The sequence below is a fragment of the Saccopteryx leptura genome, chromosome 1, assembly GCF_036850995.1.
Source record: "Saccopteryx leptura isolate mSacLep1 chromosome 1, mSacLep1_pri_phased_curated, whole genome shotgun sequence".
In the NCBI taxonomy this organism is placed as follows: domain Eukaryota; kingdom Metazoa; phylum Chordata; class Mammalia; order Chiroptera; family Emballonuridae; genus Saccopteryx; species Saccopteryx leptura.
The window spans coordinates 100,682,413-100,705,983 of record NC_089503.1 but is presented as its reverse complement, the minus strand read 5'-3'; the positions used below and the strand labels follow the sequence as shown (position 1 = coordinate 100,705,983).

At 46.8% G+C, this 23,571-nt stretch overlaps 2 protein-coding genes across 2 annotated transcripts; both read right to left on the bottom strand.

Moving 5' to 3' along the window:
* Positions 1-1,816: 1,816 nt before the first annotated feature.
* Positions 1,817-11,668, bottom strand: ZPR1 (ZPR1 zinc finger). Its single transcript, XM_066372717.1, has 14 exons — positions 11,428-11,668; positions 11,119-11,280; positions 10,625-10,715; positions 10,182-10,252; positions 9,492-9,578; positions 9,222-9,344; positions 8,847-8,894; positions 8,583-8,649; positions 8,114-8,184; positions 6,914-7,003; positions 6,321-6,431; positions 5,579-5,665; positions 3,124-3,189; positions 1,817-2,423 (listed from the first exon to the last, which is right to left on the bottom strand). The coding sequence occupies exons 1-14, from the start codon at positions 11,605-11,607 to the stop codon at positions 2,289-2,291; spliced, it is 1,389 nt and encodes a 462-aa protein (XP_066228814.1). The 5' UTR covers positions 11,608-11,668; the 3' UTR covers positions 1,817-2,288.
* Positions 11,669-13,350: 1,682 nt separating this feature from the next.
* APOA5 (apolipoprotein A5) lies at positions 13,351-16,355 on the bottom strand. Its single transcript, XM_066372720.1, has 3 exons — positions 15,811-16,355; positions 15,588-15,699; positions 13,351-15,080 (listed from the first exon to the last, which is right to left on the bottom strand). Exons 1-3 carry the CDS (start codon positions 15,857-15,859, stop codon positions 14,129-14,131), a joined length of 1,113 nt encoding a protein of 370 aa, XP_066228817.1. The 5' UTR covers positions 15,860-16,355; the 3' UTR covers positions 13,351-14,128.
* Positions 16,356-23,571: the final 7,216 nt, after the last annotated feature.

Below are 23,571 nucleotides of genomic sequence, written 5' to 3'. Positions count from 1 at the left end.
GGTAAACTCATCCCCAAGTCAGTCGGAAATACATCTATGAGCAATCTATTAGGGAAAGGCACTTGCTTAGCTGTCTGTTCAAAGTGTTATACCTTTATATATAGTTTGTGAGTCATTGCAAACTTTAGTGTCCAAATTTTTTTTTATTATTCATTTTAGAGAGGAAAGGAGGAAGAAGCAAGAAGTATCAACTCCCATATGTGCCTTGACTAAGCAAGCCCAGGGTTTTGAAACAGCAACCCCAGCATTCCAGGTCGACACTTTATCCACTGTGCCACCAAGGTCAGGTTAGTCTTCAAATTCTTAATAATTAACACCTTATTCTTGCCCTCACAGAAATTAGAGATACAGGTGTAGGAGTTAATCCCACATGAAAGTAGTAAGATGCCAAATAATTCAATATAGACATATGTCTGAAACCAAAATCTCTGGAAACAAATACAAGACTTAAAGAGGGAGGAGGCCTGACTAGGCAATGGCGCAATCGAGAGCATCAGCTTGGGATGCTGAGGACCCAGGTTTGAAGCCCCAAGGTCACCAGCTTGAGCACAGGATCAGACATGACCCCACAGTCACTGGCTCAGCTGGAGGCCCCTGATCAAGGCACATATGAGAAAGCAATCAATGAACAGCTAAGGTGTCACAACTATGAGTTGATGTTTCTCATCCCTCTCCCTTCCTGTGTGTATCTCGCTCTAAAAAGAAAGAAAAAGAGGAATGATGCAGATTGCACATACAGAATGTTCAAAATAAAGGACAAGCACAGGTGCAGTATCACAAGAGCCAAGAGAAGGGTTGAGAAAAGAAATGGTCCACTGTCAAATGAGCCAGAAATAAAATAGAAAATGAGGACTTTTTCCATGAGGAAAATCCCACTTGTGACTTTTGAGACTAATTTAAAAGAGCAGTTAGAGTAGATGTGTGATTACTAGGTCATCTCTAGGCAATTCTTCAGTTTGCAGCATAATACACTAATGTTGGCCGTAGTATCTAAATCAACAGGTCTTCATTGCAACAAATACCCTACAGCCAACACTGCAGGAGTCATCATGGTTATTGTAGTGCAAAGAGCACTAGCTGGGGATATCCAATTATGACCCTCTTTTTAAGATTTTCTCTGGCCCTGGCCAGTTGGCTCAGTGGATAGTGTCAGCCCAGTGTACATGTCACAGGTTTGATCCCCAGTCAGGGCACATTAGAAGCAACCACCTGCTTCTCTCCACCCCCCCTCTCCCTTCTCTCTTCCCCTCCTGCAGCCAGTGGCTCAACTGGTTCAAGCATCAGCCCCAGATGCTGAGGCTAGCTAGCTTGGTTGGTCCCAGTGCCAGCCTCAGACACTAAAAATAGCTTGGTTGATTCAAGCATCAGCCTAAGATAGGGGTTGCCGGGTGGATGGATCCCAGTCAGGGTGCATGCAGGAGTCTATCTCCCCTCCTCTCACTTAAAAAATAATAAAAATAAAAAGAACTTTCCCTGAGCCCTCTATCTGAAGCACCCGCCTCCACCTTCCCTGGCACTATCCATACCCCTTCCCTGCTCTTACATCCCTAAGTAACACTAATCTCCACTTGACACACTGCTTTAATTACTGGCTGATTACCAATCCCACCCCGTCAGTTTTCCCCACTAGACGTTAAGCTTCATGAAAGCAGGGCTCTGCTTTGTTCACTGTTCAGTCATGTTCCTAACACAGAGTAAGCACTCAAACATCTGTGAAGACTGAATGAAACACCAGCTCCCATCTCCAAATTACAGGGGCCACAATGGAGAATTTTCTTCAGAAGGCTGAATTAGCATGTCAAACAAGGACAGTGAATTCAAAGGCCGGTGCTGATTGGAAGCCATCATTTTAATGAGAACTTCTTCACCTGTGCTGGACTGACTCCCTCCGTGTTGAAAGTCAGTATTTTATATACCCAAAACCAACACCTAAACTCCACCTGAGGCTGTCTTCCATCTTCCTCAAGTTCAGAGTTCCAACTCTAGAGCAGAGGGCATAGCGTGGACGGAGGATCAAGATTTGTTGGAAAAAAGTGATATTCCTCATGGTTCACTTCCAGGTCTCTTCCCAAGCTGACTCAACCTCCAAAATAAGGTCAAATATCCCAAATGGTTTGTATTTGCATCACAAACTGTTTAAAAAGTGTGCCAAGATCTCGGATTCAGGCCAGATGCCCTCCGAACATGGGCGAGGCCTGGGGGGAAGGACACTCCCAGCCTTCCCCAACAGTAATAAATAACCCTGCGGTCTGAGCAGTGTAGGAGGTTGGCCAGGAAACCATCTACTGCTACCGCTGTGGGGCCAGGCCTGTCTCAAAGCCCTCCGTCCTCATGTCATTGAGCCCTAGCTCCTCATTTTGGTCAAATGTGCGTTTATAACGTTCCACCTTCATCTCAGGATCATCTTCAGGTGCATACACATTCTGCAAGGACAAGTACAGATAATCAGTGCCTGTTCCATCCTGCTATCCTCGCTGCCCCAGGAAGCTTCCAACTTCCACTTTCTCAAGAACTCAGTGAGTTTTTTACTCTCTAAGCACCACCAATGCCCCATGACTCAACTAGTGAAAGCAACAGAGCCCAGATGGGCTGGGCCCGAGACCAACCAGCCCCAGGCTGAATTAGGGAACAGTCCACCTAAAACACTTTCTATGTGGACCTTTTTATGAAGAGTATGGCAGTGGTCTGAGTCATGGAAAGAACTTAGAACAGTTTTGCCTGACCCATAACTGCTCAATAAATGTTAATATTATTACCAATCACCAGAATATCTCCCAAGTAAACTTAAAACCTTTCAGTTTTCCTATCTTGGCTTTTGGACAAGTCCCCATTTCTCCTCACACCACAATCAGATTTACAGAATGAAAAATCCATTGCTAGACTTACAGCTGGGGACAAGCACTTGGCTATAGGAAGAAGGACCCTAGGAGTATCCTTTCTCCCCTCTTACACACTCTTATAATCCTCCAATCTTCCCCTCTTTCTCCCTTATGTTCTCACTTCTGCTAAGAGGTTCCCCGATAAAGAGCAGTTCATTTAGAACCAAGTGTCAAGTTTCTGGAGAAAATTCAAAAAAGGTCAGAAAATCTATCCCCATGAAATATCCAGGAAAGTCTGCTGTACCTGCAAGTAGCTGTTTCCTGCTGGATCATCCATAATAAAGTGAGCTTTCATTTTACCCTCGATGATCTAAAGGAGAGAGAATATAGTATGTAAATTTTATACAGTAGAGAGAAGCTTTACCTGCCAGATGAGAGTCAAGCCCATTTACACTGCGGTATGCCCAAGTTTCATGAACTGGTGAAGTGAGGTACCTCTAGAAGTAAAGTAGAGAAGGTCTAAAATAAGTGTTTGAAATTATTTAAGAAACAATTTTACACCCCCAATTTCATCTCCCACTCCTCTATCCTAGCAGAAGACTGAAGTTGTCCATGAAGTTACCACAATACACTATGTACTGGGACCACTGGCCCAGTTAAGGATAAAGGATTAAGACTGGAGTTAAATGAATGTAACCTTATTAGAAACAGACATACACACACCCCAGCCCCCTTCCCACATTCAGCTCTGACACCACCAGCTGGGCCTCCCACCTTGGGCCAGGGAATGGAATGCCCACTGACCAGCCTAAGAAGAAAGGCCTAACGACTCTGGCATTGGGGCTACTTCAACAAGATGGCCAACTAAATCCTCCTACAATGAGCTCAATGATAAGACTCACCCCTACTCAGGGTTTTTAGTCTTCTACTTTTATTTATTTATTTGGGGGGGGGGAGGGCAGACAGACAGAAAGAGAAAGAGATGAGAAGCATCAACTCGTTGTTGTGGCATTTTAGTGCTTTATTGATTGCCTTCTCATATGTGCCTTGACCGGAGTGCTCCAGCTGAGTCAGTGACCCCTTGCTTAAGCCAGGGACCTTGGGGTCATGTCTATGATCCCATGCTCAAACCAGTGACCCTGCACTCAAGCCAGTGAGCCTGTGCTTAAGCCAGTGACGTTGGGGTTTTGACCCTGGGTTCTCAGTGTCCCAGGTCAATGCTCTATCCACTGTGCCACCACCAGGTCAAGCTAGTCTTCTACTTTTATAGACCAGGATTACCAGACATCTAAACAAAGTTCCTAACACTGAAAGACAGAAAATTACTTGGAATAAACAAAGAACAACTTAGAGGAAATGGAAACAATTCAAGGTAAAAAGAAGTGCAGAAAAGACCCCAATATTAGTATCCTCAGGAAAAAAATGTATGACATCCTTCTAACAACAGGATGCTATTTTTTTTTAATATATATATATTTTTTTTATTTATTCATTATAGCAAGGGAGAGTGAGAGAGAGAAGGGGGGGAGGAGCAGGAAGCATCAACTCCCATATGTGCCTTGACCAGGCAAGCCCAGGGTTTTGAACCGGCAACCTCAGCGTTTCCAGGTTGACGCTTTATCCACTGCACCACCACAGGTCAGGCCAGGATGCTATTTTTTAAGAGAGGTAGAGGGAGAGTATTAAAAAAAAAAGGTCTTGGCAAATAAAAATGTTAGTGGAAATGAAAACCTCAGTTGAAGGGCTGGAAAATAAAGTTGAGGTAATCACCTAGAGTAGAGCAAACACAAGAAACTGAAAACTGGACGAAAGATAAGTAAATCACAGAAGACCAGAAAGCCAGTCTAATATTTCAAAACACAGAGGTTTCAGAAAGAGAACAGAAAGGAAGCAATTCTCAACAGAATAATTTTAAAAAGTTTCCTACACCTGAGCCATGTGAGTTTCCAGATTCAAAGGACCCACCAAATGCTTACTTAGCACAGTGGTTGAAAATTGACCCCACACCAAAGCACATGCTGAAATTTCACATCACAAGGGACAAAGAAACATCACCAGAATAAGTCACATACAAAAGGTCAGGAATCAGCCTTGGCCAGTTGGCTCAGTGGATAGAGCATCGGCCTGGTGTATGGATGTCCCAGGTTCAATCTCCAGTCAGGACACACAAGAGAAGCAACCATCTGCTTCTCTTTTCCTCCCTCTCCCCCTTCTCTCTCTCTTCCCCTCCCATAGCCAGTGGTTCAAGCATTGTTCCCGGGCACTGAGGATAGCTTAGTTGGTCCAAGCATCAGCCCCAGACTGGGTTGCCAGGTGAATCCCAGTCAGGGCACATGAGGGTGTCTGTCTGTCTCCCCTCCTCTCACTTATAAAAAAGTCAGGTATCAAAATGGCTCAAGACTTCTTTCTCAATAACCAAACTGGAATGTGGAAGACATTATTGCAATGTCTTTGAAATTCTGATGAAAAATGTCCATCATAAAATTCTATTCCTAGCCTGAGGATAGAATAAAGAAACTCTGAGACATGGTAAGGTCCCAGAAATTTACTCCCCATGCACTTTCTCAGAAAGCTGGAGAAGATGCTCCAACAATGTGAGGGAGGAAACCAAGAAAGATGATGATGTGGGACATTGGAAACCATGAGAATCCCCAATGTGTAGGTTAAGTGTTTAAAAGGTGGCAAGAAAGCGTATGTAGCCTCTTGTTCACTAAAACCCCCAGGACCGTTCAAGTACTGGCTAGCCAGATTCCTCTCACCTGGTCCAACTTCTGGCTAAACTCCTGCAGTTTGTCCATCTGCCCAGGACTGGAACTGTCACCCAGTGTGAAAGGGTTCTTGATCACCTGCAATCAATGTCATCCAAACTGCTAGTATACTGGCTCCATGTTCGATAGGTTTGACCATAAACCTGGCAAGGGTGGAAGTTAAGCCAACTTCTGGCTGAATTCCTGCAGTTGGTCTAGTCAGAGAAGCTCATCTTCATTTACCCCACCCACCTGTGACCTAGGCAGCCACTCCGGAGAGTACACAGATTAATCTGCCAACACAACAGCTGGTAATGTGAAACAATAGAAGTGTTCTTACAATAGGAACTCTAGATCTAATTTGAAGAAGAAATGCCAAGTACAGTTTACAAAGAAAAAATGCCTAACAAAAAAGAATTATGTGAAATGATTCATCAGGGATATACATACACATATATACATAGGAGCTAAGTGAGCACATATGTATGTATGCTGGGGAGTTTTCAGTGCTGAAAAGACATTCATCCCTCATTGTACAATGAAAATGAAAACCACAGAATCCCTACATTGTCTCAGTTGAGACTGGGGAATTTCTACTCAGAATTTCCTATAAACTTATCTTCACAATCCAAAATAATATTTAAGTCTTTTAAGTCAAAGAAACCCCATTATCAGCTCCAAAATCTAGAACAGGTGAGGCTGTCTAACCCCTCCCCACAGCTGCATTGCTGAAGCAACAGTGCATGACACTCACCAGCTCTCGAATGTCTTTCAGCAGCCCCTCCAGTGTTGTGAACTTGCCCCCGAGGACAGCCATTCCCAGTTCAAATTCCAGTTCTGGGATTTCCACACTACACGTCTCAGACTGTGAGATGAGAGGTCAACTTAGGCTTTATATCAGGAGCTGCTAGAGAAAGCCAATCAGAGCCCTCCCACCAAATGAATACCACCAGTGACAGTTTGGGGACAAAGTCAACTATCTCAGTTTTCTGACCTTCCAGTTAAAGCTACATTCACACACCTATCCATGTGAACCACAGGAACGGAACCAAACTAATAAAGGGACACTGAGTCATGGCTCCAAGCTATCAGGTACCCTGTCATCGGAGGCCAGAGACAAGAGCCCATACAGGCAGTGCAGGAAAAAGCTGCCATGTCATAAAGAGCTTATGGGTCGCCTTCAGAATCTGCACTTCCTACCATGGATTAACTAACTCTGCTCTGGGGTCCTCAAGCCCACGGAAATAAAGGAGATACCGCACAGTCCCAGTACATAATTTAAAGACAATTTCCCATAGAGGCAAGTCATGTGAGGATGACAGTCACCTTTCCCAAGCAAGCTGTTACCTTGAGCAGGTCTCTGGTCATATCTGAGGGATCTGTGATATGGAGACTGATCCTGGTGCCCAAGGGCTCTACTGCTCCCCCAGACTTCACCTACAGACAACAGTAGCCACGATGAGCAGCAGAGACAACCTCAATCCTCCCCTAGTGCCCAGCAGACCTGAGGGTAGGCCTGGACCTCCAATCAGGCCTACTCATGGCTACCAAGCACAGAGCCTTCTAGTCAATAGTAGCAGCAGTCACCCAAACCTAAAACACCAAGAGCTGTCCAGGAGCAAAGTGCCCTGCACTGGAAGCCTGGCAAAACTTAGCCCAAGCTGCAAAGAAACTCCAAATTTACCTTTTGTCTTTTTTAGATTTTGAGGGGGGGGGGGGGCAGGAAGCATGAACTTGTAGCAGTTGCTTCCTGTATGTGCCTTGACCAGGCAAGCCCAGGGTTTTGAACTAGCAACCTCAGCACTCGAGGTCCATACTTTATCCTCTGTGCCACCACAGATCAGGCTAATTAACCTTTTAAAAAAATGATTATTAGGATTGAAAGAGACTTTCAACTACAACCAACATGTGGATCCCCTTTATAATATTCTTGTTTAAGAATTTAATAGCTTTTGCTTGAATATACTCAAAAAAGGGGAAATTTACAGCCCTCCAAGGCAACCCATTCTTTTTTTTTTTTTTTAAGTGAGAGATTGCCAGGAAAGTTGAGAAGCATCAACTCATAGTTACAGCACTTTAGTTGTTCATTGATTGCCTTCTCATATGTGCCTTGACCAGGGGGCTCCAGCTGAGCCAGTGACCCTTGCACAAGCCAGCAACCTTTGGGCTCAAGGCAGTGACCTCGAGGTTTCAAACCTGGGACCTCAGCATCCCAGGTTGACACCCTATCCACTGTGCTACCACCAGTCAGGCATACCCATTCTATTTTGATGGACCTAAAAAATATTATTGAATCAAAACTTGCCTCCCACACTTCCAACCTTCTGAGGGGTAGGTAAAAAGTGGGTCTCTTTGTGCCTTAAAACCAAACTTTAAAATGTCTTTGAGTTATATTTTTAACTTTGCTTCTCTAAGCCAATTCCCAGTTCCTACAATGGCTCCTCACCCTACACTAAGCCAAAGAGAAAGATCCAGCCCTCATCCCAAAGCAGATTCAGACAGAGGTCACCCTCAAGCTAGTCTTCCCAAACAAGGGAGCCCACTAACCTCATTGGTCCGGTGGCCGCAGTACTCACAGTTGGTAGCCATGATGATAACCTCCTTAAAGTGGGGGATTTCTGAAAGATGGAGCTAAGGGAATCTGCTTCCACAAAAGCAAGACCACCCTTTGGGAAGTACAAATCTAAACCCCAAACACAATTGCTGGTCCCAGGATTACAGGAAATGGATCACAAGCAGCAGCCTAACTTAGTCCTCCAGAAGAGGGCAAGGTCACAACCCCACAGTGATCCCTGTTCACAAATGTTGACAGGCATGGCTCAGGCCACACCCCACACCCCAGAGACAACAGCCCAATTCTCTCTGTAAACCCAAAAGCCAAGGTGTAGTCTCATCAAAGGCAACATCCTCTTATCACTCAATAAAGCACATGTTTTCCATGAAGAACTCTCCGGCCTAAAGATAACCAGCATGCCCGAGTCAGATGAGGTGTAGCCAAGAGCCTAACAAAAGATACGAACTAGCTTCATGTTGGTCTGAGCCGGAGCATTGCATTCTGGGCAGTTCGTGTTAAATTGTAGCACCTAGAACACAACAAAGGGGTTGCAAGGGTGAGCCCTACCAGGCAGGTAAGCTCTGTCAGGCAAAAGACATTCACTTGGCATGCTGTGGTCGCCTGTGTTGGTGGCGAGCAAGAGAGCCAATGAATAGCACCTGTGCCACAGTGCTGTCTAGGCCACAAATCTCTGCTCCTTCCTCCATAGTACCCAATGTGACTCACTTCATTTCTGAGATCTTCCTCTTCCGGCTTCTCTTCTGGCGCCTCTGCCTAAATAAAGGAGCAGAGATGCAAATCATATGTTGGCAACATATATCTCAGCCTCCCAACACCCTGCCCAGGAGTGAGGGAAAATACTGTGGCTTGCTTTTGTCAGCTGCCAGCTCATGAGTTTAACAGAGAAGCTAGAAAGCAAAGCCCCAATCAAGGGAAGAACAGAGCTTAAGATAACATCACAGCCACTGCCATCCTTTGCTGTCAGGTTTATCCTAAGTTGTTGACATGAGCACGACGAATATGCTAATATAGAGTACACAGGGCAGCAGCAGCAAAAGAAGTTTCTACTTCCTCCTCTCCTGGCTTCTTCAGCCCACTGACCTGGAGCCCCAGCATCTCCTCCTGCTGTAGAGTCCGGTTATAATGCGTGACCACCAGGGCATCATCTTTCCGGGGAGCGTGTGGGTTTTCGACAAAGCTGTTCCCTGAGGGATCATCAATGACCTAAAACAGATGGGTAAAGAGTACTTACAAATCATGTACGATCCTCCACCTACCATGAGACCAGTCAGGCACCACAGCAGAATAATCCTAGTCTTAATGGTTTCTCCTTCCCTAAGTCTAGGGCAACTAGACTCCCTCAATACTCACCAGAGTGAAAGGAGAGGCCATGCGCTTTAACTCTTTCAGTTTGACAATGAACTCATCGATTCTTTCAGCTATGGCTTCTTCATTTGCCTGATATGAACGGAGAGTAAAAGCATCAGGCCTGGTGACTGACCTTATGCCTCCACTCCCTATCATGCCTGAGTCACTTTAGGAAATCATCACCTTAGCATGAGTAAGAGCAGAGAGACTCAGACCTCACAATAAGATGTAGCATACAGTTTGAAGTTAATGGGTGATGCTCATTTTCTCAATTTAGCCGAGGCACTCATGCCAGGTTAAATATGGGTCCCTTCACAGGGCTCCCTGGCCAGTTAGGAAGACAGATGACTATGCAATTAATTATATTACTTCTGTCATAATAAATGTAATAGACAATGAAACACTCAGAAGGCATAGATAAACCCAAGGGGATTAGGAAAGGATCTTCAGAGGTAATGTTACACTGTCTGTTGGAGTTGAGGCCTGAACATACAGTAGAAAAAAGGAAATGGCAAAGTCAGTGAATGCTCTGTATGTAACGTCCTAGAAGCTAAAGCATCATCATACGCTTCCCCTAAAAGTCCTCCAACATCCAGTAAGGGACAGTTCAGTTACATGGAAAGCTAAATAGTCTATTCAGACCCATATAAGTAATTACTCCCTGAGCTGCAGCAATCAGAAATCATAGCTCACCCTTCGTGTGGGCTGATCCTGCTCCAGGCCAGAGATAGCACGGCTGATCAATCCTTCAACAGTGGTCAGAGCTGGTGAACGAGAACAAAAGACAGGTTAAGTCTTGGCTCAATCAAGTGCCTGTATGACCCTGGGCAATTCACTTCAACTCTCTAGGCCTTGAATTCACCTGTAAAATGAGGCTGAAACGAGGTTCCACTCAGCTCTAATAACAGCAATGATCAAACTCCATAAATAAGCACACCACAATCTTATTCACACTATCCACTACCTCCAGCTGTTTTATCTAAGTTTTCTGCTTAGGTTAAACCAATGAAGATCACAATAATTCCATGGCCAAACCCACACACAGCCACTAGACACTGGCTGGCCCCAAGAGTTTCACAAGAAAGTAAGATTCCAGCTAGGCCTGAACAGCCAAAATACCCTGATCTTAAACGTACCTCCCTTCTGACTGAAGGCAGGAATTTCAAAATCTAACTCCGGGATCCTTGTGGTGGCAGAGTCAGTCTTCACGACTTCTCTGTTCATATCCTGGGCAGAAAGAAAAATACACTGTCCAGAGGGGCTAACAGTACCACTTCCCATCAAGAAATACCAGCCTGTCCCCTCCATCAGACCCCAGCCCAGCTGTTTCTTCCCCTGTTCTCTTAGGGGGTTCCAGCTACCCGTGCAGAATAGTTTATGTGGTGTGAGCCAGGCTGCCCAATGGTGAGAGGACTCTTCCCACCAACTACTGCTCATTGGATACCCTCTCACAAAATTTACAAAGCACTTTCACAGTCCCACCTCGGCAGCCAACAAAAACGCCACCATTTTATAAAGGAGAAATCAAATGAGAACTTTATCCCAAGTCCAACCGCCTGGACCAGAGCTCGGGCTCAGGTCCCCAGCCCTTCTCTAGGGCAGTAAGGTGCGCGCCGTGAGCTCCTCTCACCTCTGGGGCCCTGACGGTCAAGGTGTAGCACACTCCCTGGTCCTGGATCCTGCCTGCCGACTGGATCTCCGTGTTGTTCCAGCCACAGTGCTCGCAGGAGAAGGAACTGACGATGACTTCTCTGAAGAAGGGGATCTTGGTGAGCAAGAGGCGCGTCACGCCCTGGGGAAGCAGAAATCAAAGTTTAAGAAAAGAACCCATGAAACCCCGCTTCCTCGTCCAATGACCCCCGCCCAGGGGTCCTTCAACTCCGATCCCAACCAGGCCCACTTAGAGGGTCGCCGCCCGCCGCACCCCGCCCCGCCTCACGTTGCGGTAACAGTTCATGCATAGCGACTCGATCTCGGTGGGCTGCTGCTCTTCGTCCTCAGCGCTGATAGGCCGGAACAAGCGTCCTGGAACCGGAGCTGGGGCCGGCGCGGGTGAGGGAGCGGCAGCAACCCCCGGGGGCCCCGGTTCCACAGCCCCGCTAGCCGACATAGCCACCATGCGTAGTTCAGCCCGTGACTTCCGGCTTCCTCTCCTACTGTGGCCCCACCCCTTCCTCAGGCACTTCCGCCTGCTGCCGCCCCGCCCTTTCTTAAAGAGGCCGCAAAGTCTAGCCGCTTAAAGAACAGCACGTATAAGGTTTTCCTGTTGCCCGGATTGTATGAGCCAAATTTCCATGGCCGGATTCAGGCTTTGCCTCCACCTCAATTCAGGCGTCTCTTCCCCCAGGAAGTCCTCCCAGACTGGGGCAGTACTTTGTTCCTTCGCAATAGCTTCATCGTACAGGGTTCTAACTAACTATTGGCCATAAGTCTGACTACAAGAGGCTTAAGAGCAAGAAGTCTGGCTTGTCCATCAGTGTCCCTGAGGAGGTGCGCTCTCACCTGGGCTTCCTTAGATCCACTGTTGGACCAGATGCTGCTTGGGCTCTAATTCCTCGGTCACTCACTCAATCACTCTCCCTTTATGTCTTTCTCACTCTCTATTTCTAGTCTCATAAACACCTGCCCAAATTATAGCCTCAAGTACACCACCTGCAGTTTGACTTCCACTGCTGAATCCCCAATACATCTGACCCCAGCTGACCCACCCTTCCCATTCTCCTAACAATAAAAACACCTTTTCGGAGTGGTGATGGGGGGGGCACAAGCTTTCCTTTCCAGCATCTCTTCTCCCTCAGTACCCTTTCCCAATTCTGTTGCTAAATCTAGGGTGTCAGGGTAGACATCCAGCCTGTGGGCATGAGGAAGCCAGGTTCATGTGGGACCTGTGTTAAGAGTGAGCATGGAGGTGCTGAGAACACTTCATGGTGGCCTGAGTTGGGAGGAAAGGGTGCTGGACAAGACATTCACAAGGTGCTGGCAAGGGTGCACTTACCCTTCCCACTCCCACCTCACATCACTCACCCCCAATTTCAGAGTTCAGTGAGGAACTTTATTGCCCCCAAGTGAATCTGTATGTGGTGACTTGGGGGTTTAAGAACTTGGGGGTCCTGCCTGACCAGGCAGTGGCGCAGTGGATAGAGCATCAGCCTGGGATGCAGAGGACCCAGGTTCAAAACCTCAAGGTTGCCAGCTTGAGTGCGGGCTCACCAGGTTGAGTGCAGGGTCTCTGGGTTGATCATGTGATTGTAGACATTGACTCCATGGTCACTGGCTTGAGCCCAAAGGCCACTGGCTGGAAGCCCAAGGTTGCTGGCTTGAGCAAGGGGTCACTGGCTCAGCTGGAGACCCTCAGTCAAGGCACATATGAGAAAGCAGCCAATGAACCACTAAGGTGCCACAATAAGGAATTGATGCTTCTCATCTCTCTCCCTTTCTGTCTGTTTGTCCCTATCTGTCCCTCGCTCTGTCTCTGTCTCGCTCACTAAGAAAATTTTGGGGGTCCTAAGAACAGGGTCAATGTTATAAAAGGGGGCCATTCAAAATCTGGAACAGCAAGAACAAAGGGTAAAGGCCACCTCAGGAACCTGTACTTCATGCACACCATCCTGCGGTGAGCAAACCCATGAACCATGCAGACGCAGAGGAAGGGTCTCTAACCCATACCCACCCACAGGCAAGCATATGGCTCTCATCTAGGGCAGAACACAGCCAGAGCTATACCCCTCTGACAGACTTGGACTGGGAGGGAGACAATGAGAAGGTACCGCGAGAGACTGGAGTGGCTAATGGGCATGATTTGGGGATAGTGGTGAAGGCACTGCTTTCAGACATTATCCAAATGAGAGTCACACCAGACAAATATGCTTCCACACAAGTATCTATTTCATTTGAATCAGAAGTCTAGACTTTAGCCTGAGAGTCAAGAGGGAGGGACTAGAGATAGGAGGACACATAGTATACTCCCCAGAGTGTTTAAGAAGCCCCCACAATTTGGAGGGCTCGGTCGGTTGTTTAGATGTAGAGTATGTTAGAAAATACAGTACAGGCTCCCTCCCATTACAACTCCCACACCATTTGTACCCACCAGCAGCAGAACCAACAGGGATACACACACACACACACACACACACACACACACACACACACACACACACTCATATTTTTCTCCTTTCTCCCTTCTCTTTCCCCAACAGAAGCTGTCATGGCAGCCCTGGGGGGAAAAGAGCTCCTCTCTGAAAACCAGCTGTAGTAGTGGCCACTAGGGGGCCAGAAGTGATCATAGTCAAACCCCACCGCCTGAAGAGCGGCAGGCTTCCAGCACCATGGCAACAGGCTTGCACATAATTGCCCACTCAGAGTGCTTTCTCCCTTCCCACTCCCGCCATCACTTAATGGAGCAACTCATGAGGATTCCCAAAAGAGCACGGAAAGCCAGGTTTTCAAATCCTGGTGAGTGTAATGCATCCGGATTGGGGAATCGCAGGGGCCAACAGCCCCTTCTATGGCCTCACCTATCCTATGCAGAGCCCTCCACCCTCTGCCCAATAGGCCATAGTCAAGCACTGAACCACATTTGAGTCTCAGGTCCTGGGCTCCGCAAAGAAGGATCTGGGAAATGGGCCTGGGCAAATAGACCCTCAGGGCTTTCCTAGATGGCCGAGATCATGGTCACGAAGGCTGTAGTTTATGTCTTCCCACAGGTCGTCCAGACGGGCCTGCAGCTTGCTGCGGGCCTTACCGCTGTCCCCTTGAAAGAACTCTGGGGCGAAGGTGCTGTGGCTAGGTGGGGGCGGTGCCAGCTGCTGCTGGATCTCCTCGGTCTCCTGATCAATGGCACGGGTGAAGGCAGCGATCTGCTGGAAGGTGTCCTGGCGGAAAGCCTGAAGTCGCTGGCGCACCTCCTGGGACAGCACCTGGGGGTCCGGGACGGCCCCTTCCTCCGCACTGTCGGCGCCGGCTTGGGCAAAGAAACTGAGCTCTTCGCGCAGCTGGTCCAAGTTCTGCTGGATGCGCGTGTGCAGGGCCTCGGCCTTGAGCGTGAGCTTGCTCGAAAGCACCTGTACGCAGCGGCTCAGGCGCGCGGGGCTGACGACGGCATGTGGCGCCACGCTGCGGTGAAGCTCCTGCATGTGGTGCCCGATGCCGCTCACGAGACGCTCGGCGTACGGATGGAACAATGCCTTCACGCGGCCAGTGTGGTGCACTACGCGGTCCTGCAGATCCTGCAGTAGCCCCCGCGCCTCGTCCACGCCCCCGATCAGCTGGGTCTTGGTGTCCTCTCCGACCACGCGTAACTGCTCCTGCAGCTCCTGTACGCGAAGGGCCACCTGCTCCATCAGGTCCGTGGTGTAGGGCTTCAGCTGCTGCCGCAGCCCCTCCAGAGTCCAGCCCACGCGCTGGTGCGCCTCTGCCATGTAAGGCTCCAAGCGCGCCCTCACCTGCTCCAGCTCTTCCTGCAGCTGCTGCCGCATGCTCTCCGGGTCCGGTGGGAGCCTGGAAGTCTCCCTCCCCTGCCCACTCAGAGGGCTCAGCTTTTCCAGGAATTTGTCCATATTGTTGAGGTCTTGCTCAAGGCTGTCTTTCAGGCTCCTGAGGAAGGGGTCAGACAGCCAGGCCGTGAGACTGCTAGCCCCCATTGTCTGCTTTGCCACAAGAGACATTGCTCACTGATCTGGGGAAATCAAGGCTGTAGGGCAATGGTCCTAGACCTGGGGCTCTAGGCCTAGCCTCGGGCCAACCGCACCCGCTTACACAAAAACCTGGTACAAGCAAATCCAGACCAACACCGCCCACAGAATAATAGATGCACCTGGACTCTCACACAATCTTTTTATTCTGGGGGACACAGTAGGGGTCCTCTCCACTGCTCCCAGGTTCCACACCTCAGTAGGCAAGGGGGCAACAGCTGGGGGAGGGGTGTTGCTGCCACCAGAGGGCACAGAACAGCTGGGAAGACCAGGATAGTGGGCAAAAGTAGCCCCACTTGGACCCTCTGTCCAGTGCAGACCACGGAGACGGAGGGATCAGAGGCAGCTCATCATCCCATGGCCTAGCGGTCTCCTCCCTTCTCCCGCACCCCTTGCCCCGGCCACTCACGCGGGCTCCCATGCCAGCTTCTGCTGCTGGGTCTGCTCCACCCTGCCTTTGTCCCTACTGCTCTGGCTGAGGTCATCCCAGAAGGCTTTCCGTGCCTGGGCAGTTGAAAACGCTGTGGAAAGGGACAGGGTGATTACGCTCTGGGTTTCTCCCTCAGGGTGGGCAGCCGCTCAGTCTAGCCCCCACCCTCACCTCCACACTGAAGTCAGGCCTGGAGACCCACCTGAGAGGAGGACCAGAGCCCAGGTCAGCACTGCAGCCATGCTTGCCATCACCTGCTCAGAGAAGTAAGCGAACGGAGGCCTGGTTAGGGTGAAGAAGCAAAGGAAAGGACATCATACAGTGGACTTGCCCCAGAGAGCCCTGCTCCAGAAACAATCTGCCCAAATCAGTGCACACTTCCTGGGGCATAGGGAGCTGACCTCGGTGACTGTGGCTGCGAAAAAAAGGGGTATCCTCCTAGGGGCAGAGAGTGGGGGAGGAAGGGACTCCTTTTTCACCTCAATCACATAACACGGAGTATGGAGCTCAAACTGCTTTGTAAAGGTTCCCTCAACCACCACCCTTCCCAGACGGCGGAAGAGCTCCCTGGGCCACGTCTGCCCTCACCCCCTCATTCCCCTATCTTCCTGCCTCCCATTTCATGGCTGGGAAAACTGAGGTATGGCAAAAGGGAAGAGCAACTCCCTGCCAACGTGCTCCATGAGGGTGTTCTGATGCGACCCCTGCAGGCCCCTTCCCTCAGGACTCTGACCCAAATCCCTTTGCCCCAGTGGCTCACCTGCTCAGTTCTGGGCACAGAGAGCAGACATTCCGCTTTATACTCCAAGGGCCTGGGCCGCTGGCAACACTTGCTTTGAGTAAACACCACGTGGAGGTTCAAAGAAAGATGACCTCAGCTGCCTCCCAGAGCTCACCTCCTGCCTTTTGCTGGCACCCACAGGGTTAATGAGTGCCCTCATACCAGGGAGCTGCCCCAGTAGAAAAGAGCTTCCTGGAAAGTTCTACAAGGAGAGGGGCTGACTTCCTCACCCAGTTCACCCCAAACCCCATGTCCTTCAACCATCCCACTCACTCATTTGCTGGCTGGCCCACCAGCAGCTATGAGCCTATTTGTCTGCTTGAAGGCCCCACTCTTACTCAACTGCCCAGAGGCACTGTGCCCAGCCAGACAGGGCCTGTGGCCAGTGTGGCCAGCCTGACCCTGAGCAGCTGTTGACAGCTCCACCTCAGGCTGCTCAGGCAGCATGGGAGAGCCAGCATTTACAGGGTTAAAGACCCTCCCACACCCCCTTCTTGAAACCATCCTAAACCACCAAGAAGCTAGATGGCGGGAAGATGAGATGCTGAGAGACAGAATCTGGGTCAGGGTCCTCAACCCCTGGGCCGTAGACCGGTACCAGTCCGTGGGCCATTTGGTACCGGTCCACAGAGAAAGAATAAATAACTTACATTATTTCCGTCTTATTTATATTTAAGTCTGAACAATGTTTTACTTTTAAAAAATGACCAGATTCCCTCTGTTACATCTGTCTAAGACTCACTCTTGACACTTGTCTCGGTCACGTGATACATTTATCCATTCCACCCTAAAGGCCGGTTTGTGAAAATATCTTCTGACATTAAACCGGTCCGTGGCCCAAAAAAGGTTGGGGACCACTGCTGTAAATTACTCATTTTAGTTAGTGTATCCTTCATTTCTGACTGGTTCTCGTTTATGATTTCCATATCCTTTTTTATGCCATTGAAATTCTCTCCAAGTTCATCTACTCTTCTCCTAAGTTCACGCTACATCCTTATAACCAGCATTTTGAACTCTGTATCTAGTAGATTGATGGTCTTCATTTTGGTTAGTTTTTTTCTGGAGTTTTGTTCTGGTTTTTCATTTGGGACATCTTTCTTTGTCTCCTCATTTTGGCAGCTTCCCTGTTTGTTTCTATGTATTAGGTAGAGCTACTACATTTCCCATGCTTGGTAGAGTGGCCTAATGTAGTAAGTGTTCTGTAGGGTCCATTGGCTCAGCCTCCCCAGTCAACCAAGCTGGGCATTCCGGATGCACCCTGCTGTATGGGCTATATGCACCCTCCTGTTGTAATAGAGCTTTGATTGCAGTAGGCATATCAGTGGAAGGGATTTACCCAAAGTCCATCAACTGTAAGGTCTATGATCCCACACTCAAGCCTGCAACACTACACTCAAGTTGGTGACCCTGCGCTCAAACTGGATGAGCCAGCGCTCAAGCAATCAACCTCAGGGTCTCAAACCTGGAACCTCAGTGTCCTAGGTTGATGATCTATCCACTGCACCAGCACTGGTGAGGCAATGTTCTTACTTTTTTTTTTTAATGACATTAACCTTTTAAAAAAAATTTTATTTATTTTAGTGAGGAGAGAGAGAGAAGGAGGGAAAGAGTAGGAAGTGTCAACTCTCATACATGCCTTAACCAGGCAAGCCCAGGGTTTCAAACCGGTGACCTCAACATTCCAGGTCAAGGCTTTATCCACTGCACCACCACAGGTCAGGCGACATTAACTTTTTAAAAAGATCAAACCAGTTGTCTTGCACAATGTTCCAGAATTTGTCTGACAGATTCTTTATAATTGTATTTCCCTTGTTTTGATTGTCTTCTATGTTTCCCATAAACTAGAATCTAGATTTTAAAGGCTCAATTATGTTCAGCTTATGTTTAAAGTATTTCTGGCAAAAATAAAGGTAAAGTAGGAATTTCATGTTATACCACATCAGGAGATGTGCAATGTCCAGTTTTCCCCTCTGAGTGAGTCTAAATGCCATCACTTTGCAAGATGGTAACCCACCAGATCTCTTCATTGTAAAGATATGTTATTTCCCTTTGTAAATAAACAAATTCCAAAAATCATACCCAAAATTGCATTTTCAGATACTACCATCTTTCTTAGTAAAATTAACCTAATCTTCCAGCATTGAGACTTTCCCTATGGAGAAGGGGTGCTGGACCTTGTAACACAAAAGCATGTCTCCCAGACTTCCCTTCTCCCTCACCACCCGAAGTTATACCAGCCTGGCAGTTACATTCCCAAGAGGTATTGATGAATGGAAACGGTGGGGGGAGGATTGTAAGGCAGCGAGCTGGCCAGATTTTACAAAGAGGACGGCAGGGGAAACAAGGGAGCCTCGTGCTGAGCAATGGCACGGTCCCAGTGACACTTAGGAGAAGAGGGAGTGCTCTAGGCAAGGCCGAAGACAGAGAACTTGGTTCCAAAGAGCAGAGGGAAAATTGTGAGGAAATAGAATTTTTAAGTGCTGAATAGGGAGAAAAATGAAAGAACAATACAGGAAAGTGGGAGAGTTCACTTTGGCAAAGAGCATCGCATTTTGGGCTATGACCAGGAATGACAGCGGTGTGAGGCAGAGTGGGTTTAGAAGAGAAGTTAGCACTGCATCAAAAAATATCCAAAGCCTTACAGAGAACTGAGACTCGGAAAGATTCAGTAACTTGCTCAAAGTATTGCTCTGTGCCAGTCCTGAGTCAATCTGATAGGAGAGCCCTGCTTCTGGGACTGGAACCAATACAGAGCCTCTACACTCCTTACTGAGAGAAGTCAGGGGCCCAAAGTGCTCCGTAGAAAACAAACCCCATTACCCTCACCCCAAGGGGTTTATGATTTGGGAGAAAGAGGGCTGTTAAAGTGCAGGAAATCCAGCCTGACCTATGGTGGCACAGTGGATAGAATATTGACTTGGTATGCTGTGATCACCAGTTCGAGACCCTGGGCGTGCTCAGTCAAGGCACATACAAGAAGCAACTACTACGAGTTGATGCTTCCAGTTCTTCCCCCCACTTTCTCTCTTTCACTCTCTAAAATCAATAAATAAAATCTTGATAAATTAAAAAGAAAAAAAGAAAGGCAGGCAAGCCAGGGTTCATCTGGGCACAGAAACAGTAGCTCAGGGCCAGCCAGGGAAAGGACAGCCAAACCCAGGGACAGCTGCCAAAGTCATCATGGGGAATAGAGCCCACCTCTGCCTCCTTGTCCCCCACTTAGTTGTGAACCCCTCTGTTCTCCTCTCCTGTCCCCTACAGAGATAAAACCAACTAAAACTATGACCAGCACACCAAGCCCTAAGGGCTTTAGCCTTGCCATGATGGCTTGTTTGCCCTGCACAGACCATGATCCATCATGTCTGAGAAATGCCCCATAGCTAGATGTTTGTGTCAGCAACACCTGCTGTGGTGCAACAGCATGGTGGGACGTCACAGAGGCTCCAATACCACGAATGGACTAAGCACATTCTGAGTCAACACAGTGATGTTGTGCCAGCAAAGATAAGGATGTTAATTGTTTATTTGTTTGGATTTTCTTTACATAAACCAGTCACCATTGCCAAAGATTTGAGGCTACTGACAGTGAAAACTGAAATAATGATGTGATTGATGATGATGACGACGATGATGATAAGGAGAGAGAAAGAGGAGACCCTCAGGACCAACGAAAATAAAAAGAATAGCAGGAAATCATGACCTGTCAAAGAGCAAGACCTGAAGGACAAAAATCACAGAGGCCATAAGGGAAAACAAATTTGCAATAATTGACTCTCATGTTGACTTTGGGTTTCCTGGAAGCCCATGAACAAGGAAATTCGGTCAGTTACATAATTGTCATAATCAGAAACAGAAAGCACGCCAGACTCACAGGGAAAATAAAGCTTTTCCAAACACTAAATTGCAAAATAAATATCTCTAGGAGTCTTTATATAAAGGGGCCTTTGAATTGTATTAAAAGTCACTGAGGGACCAAAGGGAGGTAGCCCAAACATCTCAGTTTCTGGTGACCTGACAAGATCTATGGATAGAACTAAGAGTGCCTGACATTTTTGAGAAGAAAGTCCTGTCTATTAAAATATTAACTAACATTAGTAAATAGTTTTTATTTTGTTAATATTTAAAACAGTACAATGCACAAAAAGTATGAAATACAGGTAAACAAAAATTTATATATTTTTCCACCATCAGCATTTGTATATTCTTTCATATTTTTATCTAAACATATATTTACATATTTCATGTGCTTTTTTACAAACTTATTTTTATGTAATCAAGCTGTTTGTTTAACAACCTGATTTATCATTTAAAGAATGCATCTATGTATACATCTATGTCAATAAATGTGCATTTATTGTAGTAGAAGGAAGGAAATAATAAAGATCAGAGCAGAAATAAATGACATAGAGGCTAAAGAAACAATACAGAGGATCAATGAAACTAGGAGCTGGTTCTTTGAAAAGGTAAACAAGATCGATGAACCTTTAACTAGACCCACCAAGAAAAAGAGAGAGAGGACTCAAATAAATAAAATTAGAAATGAGAGTGGAGAAATAACAACTGACACAACAGAAATACAAAATATTGTAAGAAAATACTATGAAGAACTGTATGCCAAAAAGCTAGACAACCTAGATGAAATGGACAAATTCCTTGAAACATACGATCTTCCAAAAATCAATCTGGAAGAATCAGAAAACCTAAACAGACCAATTACAACAAATGAAATAGAAACAGTTATCAAAAAACTCCCAACAAAGAAAAGTCCGGGGCCTGATGGCTTCACAAGTGAATTCTACCAAATATTCAAAGAAGAACTAACTCCTATTCTCCTCAAGCTATTTCAAAAAATTCAAGAGGAAGGAAGACTTCCAAGCTCCTTTTATGAGACGAGCATAATTTTGATTCCAAAACCAGGCAAAGACAACACAAAGAAAGAAAATTATAGGCCAATATCCCTGATGAATATTGATGCTAAAATCCTCAACAAAATATTAGCAAACCAGATCCAACAATATATGCAAAAAATCATACACCATGATCAAGTGGGATTTATTCTGGGGAGGCAAGGCTGGTACAATATTTGCAAATCAATCAATGTGATTCATCACATAAAAAAAAGGAAGGAGAAAAACCACATGATAATTTCAATAGATGCAGAAAAAGCATTTGATAAAATCCAGCACTCATTCATGATCAAAACTCTCAGCAAAGTGGGAATACAGGGAACATACCTCAACATGATAAAGACCATCTATGACAAACCCACAGCCAACATCGTACTCAATGGGCAAAATTAAAAGCAATCCCCTTAAGATCAGGAACAAGGCAGGGGTGCCCCCTTTTACCACTCTTATTCAACATAGTCCTGAAAGTCCTAGCCACAGCAATCAGACAAGAAGAAGAAATAAAAGGCATTCAAGTTGGAAAAGAAGAAGTAAAACTATCATTATTTGCAGATGATATGATATTGTATATAGAAAACCCTAAAGTCTCAGTCAAAAAACTACTGATCCTGATAAATGAATTCAGCAAAGTGGTAGGATATAAAATTAATACTCAGAAATCAGAGGCATTTTTATACGCTAACAATGAACAGTCAGAAAGAGAAATTAAGGAAATAATGCCCTTCACTATTACAACCAAAAAAATAAAGTACCTAGGAGTAAATTTAACCAAGGAGAATAAAGACTTGTACTCGGAAAATTAGAAAACATTGATAAAAGAAATCAAGGAAGATACAAACAAGTGGAAGCATATACCATGCTCATGGTTAGGAAGAATAAACATCATTAAAATGTCTATAATACCCAAAGCAATCTATAAATTCAATGCAATACCAATTAAAATACCAATGACATACTTCAAAAATATAGATCACATATTCCAAAAATTTATATGGAACCAAAAGAGAACACAAATAGCCTCAGCAATCTTAAAAAAGAAGAATAAGGCCCTGGCCGGTTGGCTCAGTGGTAGAGCGTTGGCCTGTCGTGAAGGAGTCCTGGGTTCGCTTCCCGGCCAGGGCACACAGGAGAAGCACCCATCTGCTTCTCCATCCCTCCCCCTCTCCTTCCTCTCTGTCTCTCTCTTCCCCTCCCGCAGCCAAGGCTCCATTGGAGCAAAGTTGGCCCAGACACTAAATATGGCTCCATGGCCTCTGCCTCAGGTGCTAGAATGGCTCTGGTTACAGCAGAGCGACGCCCCAGATGGGCAGAGCATCGCCCCCTGGTGAGCATACCAGGTGGATCCTGGTTGGGTGCATGCGGGAGTCTGTCTGACTGCCTCCTCGTTTCCAGCTCCGGAAAAATACAAAAAAAAAAAAAAAAGAAGAAAGTGGGAGATATCACATTTCCTGATATCAAGTTATACTACAAGGCCATTGTACTCAAAACAGCATGGTACTGGCATAAGAACAGCCATATAGATCAATGGAACAGAACAGAGAACCCAGAAATAAACCCACAGCTCTATGGACAACTGATATTTGACAAAGGAGGTAAGGAAATACAATGGAGTAAAGACAGCCTCTTTAATAAATGGTGTTGGGGGCCCTGGTCAGTTGGCTCAGCAGTAGAGTGTCGGCCTGGCGTGTGGGGGACCTGGGTTCGATTCCCGGCCAGGGCACATAGGAGAAGCGCCCATTTGCTTCTCCACCCCTCCCCCTCTCTTTCCTCTCTGTCTCTCTCTTCCCCTCCTGCAGCCAAGGCTCCATTGGAGCAAAGATGGCCCGGGCACTGGGGATGGCTCCTTGGCCTCTTCCCCAGGTGCTAGAGTGGCTCTGGTAGCAGCAGAGTGACGCCCCGGAGGGGCAGAGCATCGCTCCCTGGTGGGCAGAGTGTCGCCCCTGGTGGGCGTACCGGGTGGAACCCGGTCGGGTGCATGCGGGAATCTGTCTGACTGTCTCACCCCATTTCCAGCTTCAGAAAAAAAAATAAATTAAATAAATAAATAAATAAATAAATAAATAAATAAATAAATGGTGTTGGGAAAATTGGACAAGTACCTGCAAAAAAAAAAAAATGAAACTAGACCACCAACTTACACCACTCACAAAAATAAACTCAAAATGGATAAAAGACTTAAATGTAAGTCGTGAAACCATAAGCATCTTAGAAGAAAACATAGGCAGTAAGCTCTCTGACCTCTCTCCCAGCGATATATTTGCTGATTTATCTCCAA

Coding starts and splice junctions, on each gene's coding strand:
- ZPR1 (XM_066372717.1), bottom strand. CDS start 11,607: ATGGTGGCTATGTCGGCTAGCGGGGCTGTGGAACCGGGGCCCCCGGGG. Junction 8,650..8,846: donor AGGAAGATCTCAGAAATGAA/GTGAGTCACATT, acceptor GTTGTGTTCTAG/GTGCTACAATTTAACACGAA. Junction 2,424..3,123: donor CAGGAAACAGCTACTTGCAG/GTACAGCAGACT, acceptor TTGTCCTTGCAG/AATGTGTATGCACCTGAAGA.
- APOA5 (XM_066372720.1), bottom strand. CDS start 15,859: ATGGCAAGCATGGCTGCAGTGCTGACCTGGGCTCTGGTCCTCCTCTCA. Junction 15,700..15,810: donor GGCTCTGGTCCTCCTCTCAG/GTGGGTCTCCAG, acceptor CCCTTTCCACAG/CGTTTTCAACTGCCCAGGCA. Junction 15,081..15,587: donor AAGCTGGCATGGGAGCCCGC/GTGAGTGGCCGG, acceptor CCCCTTCCTCAG/GAGCCTGAAAGACAGCCTTG.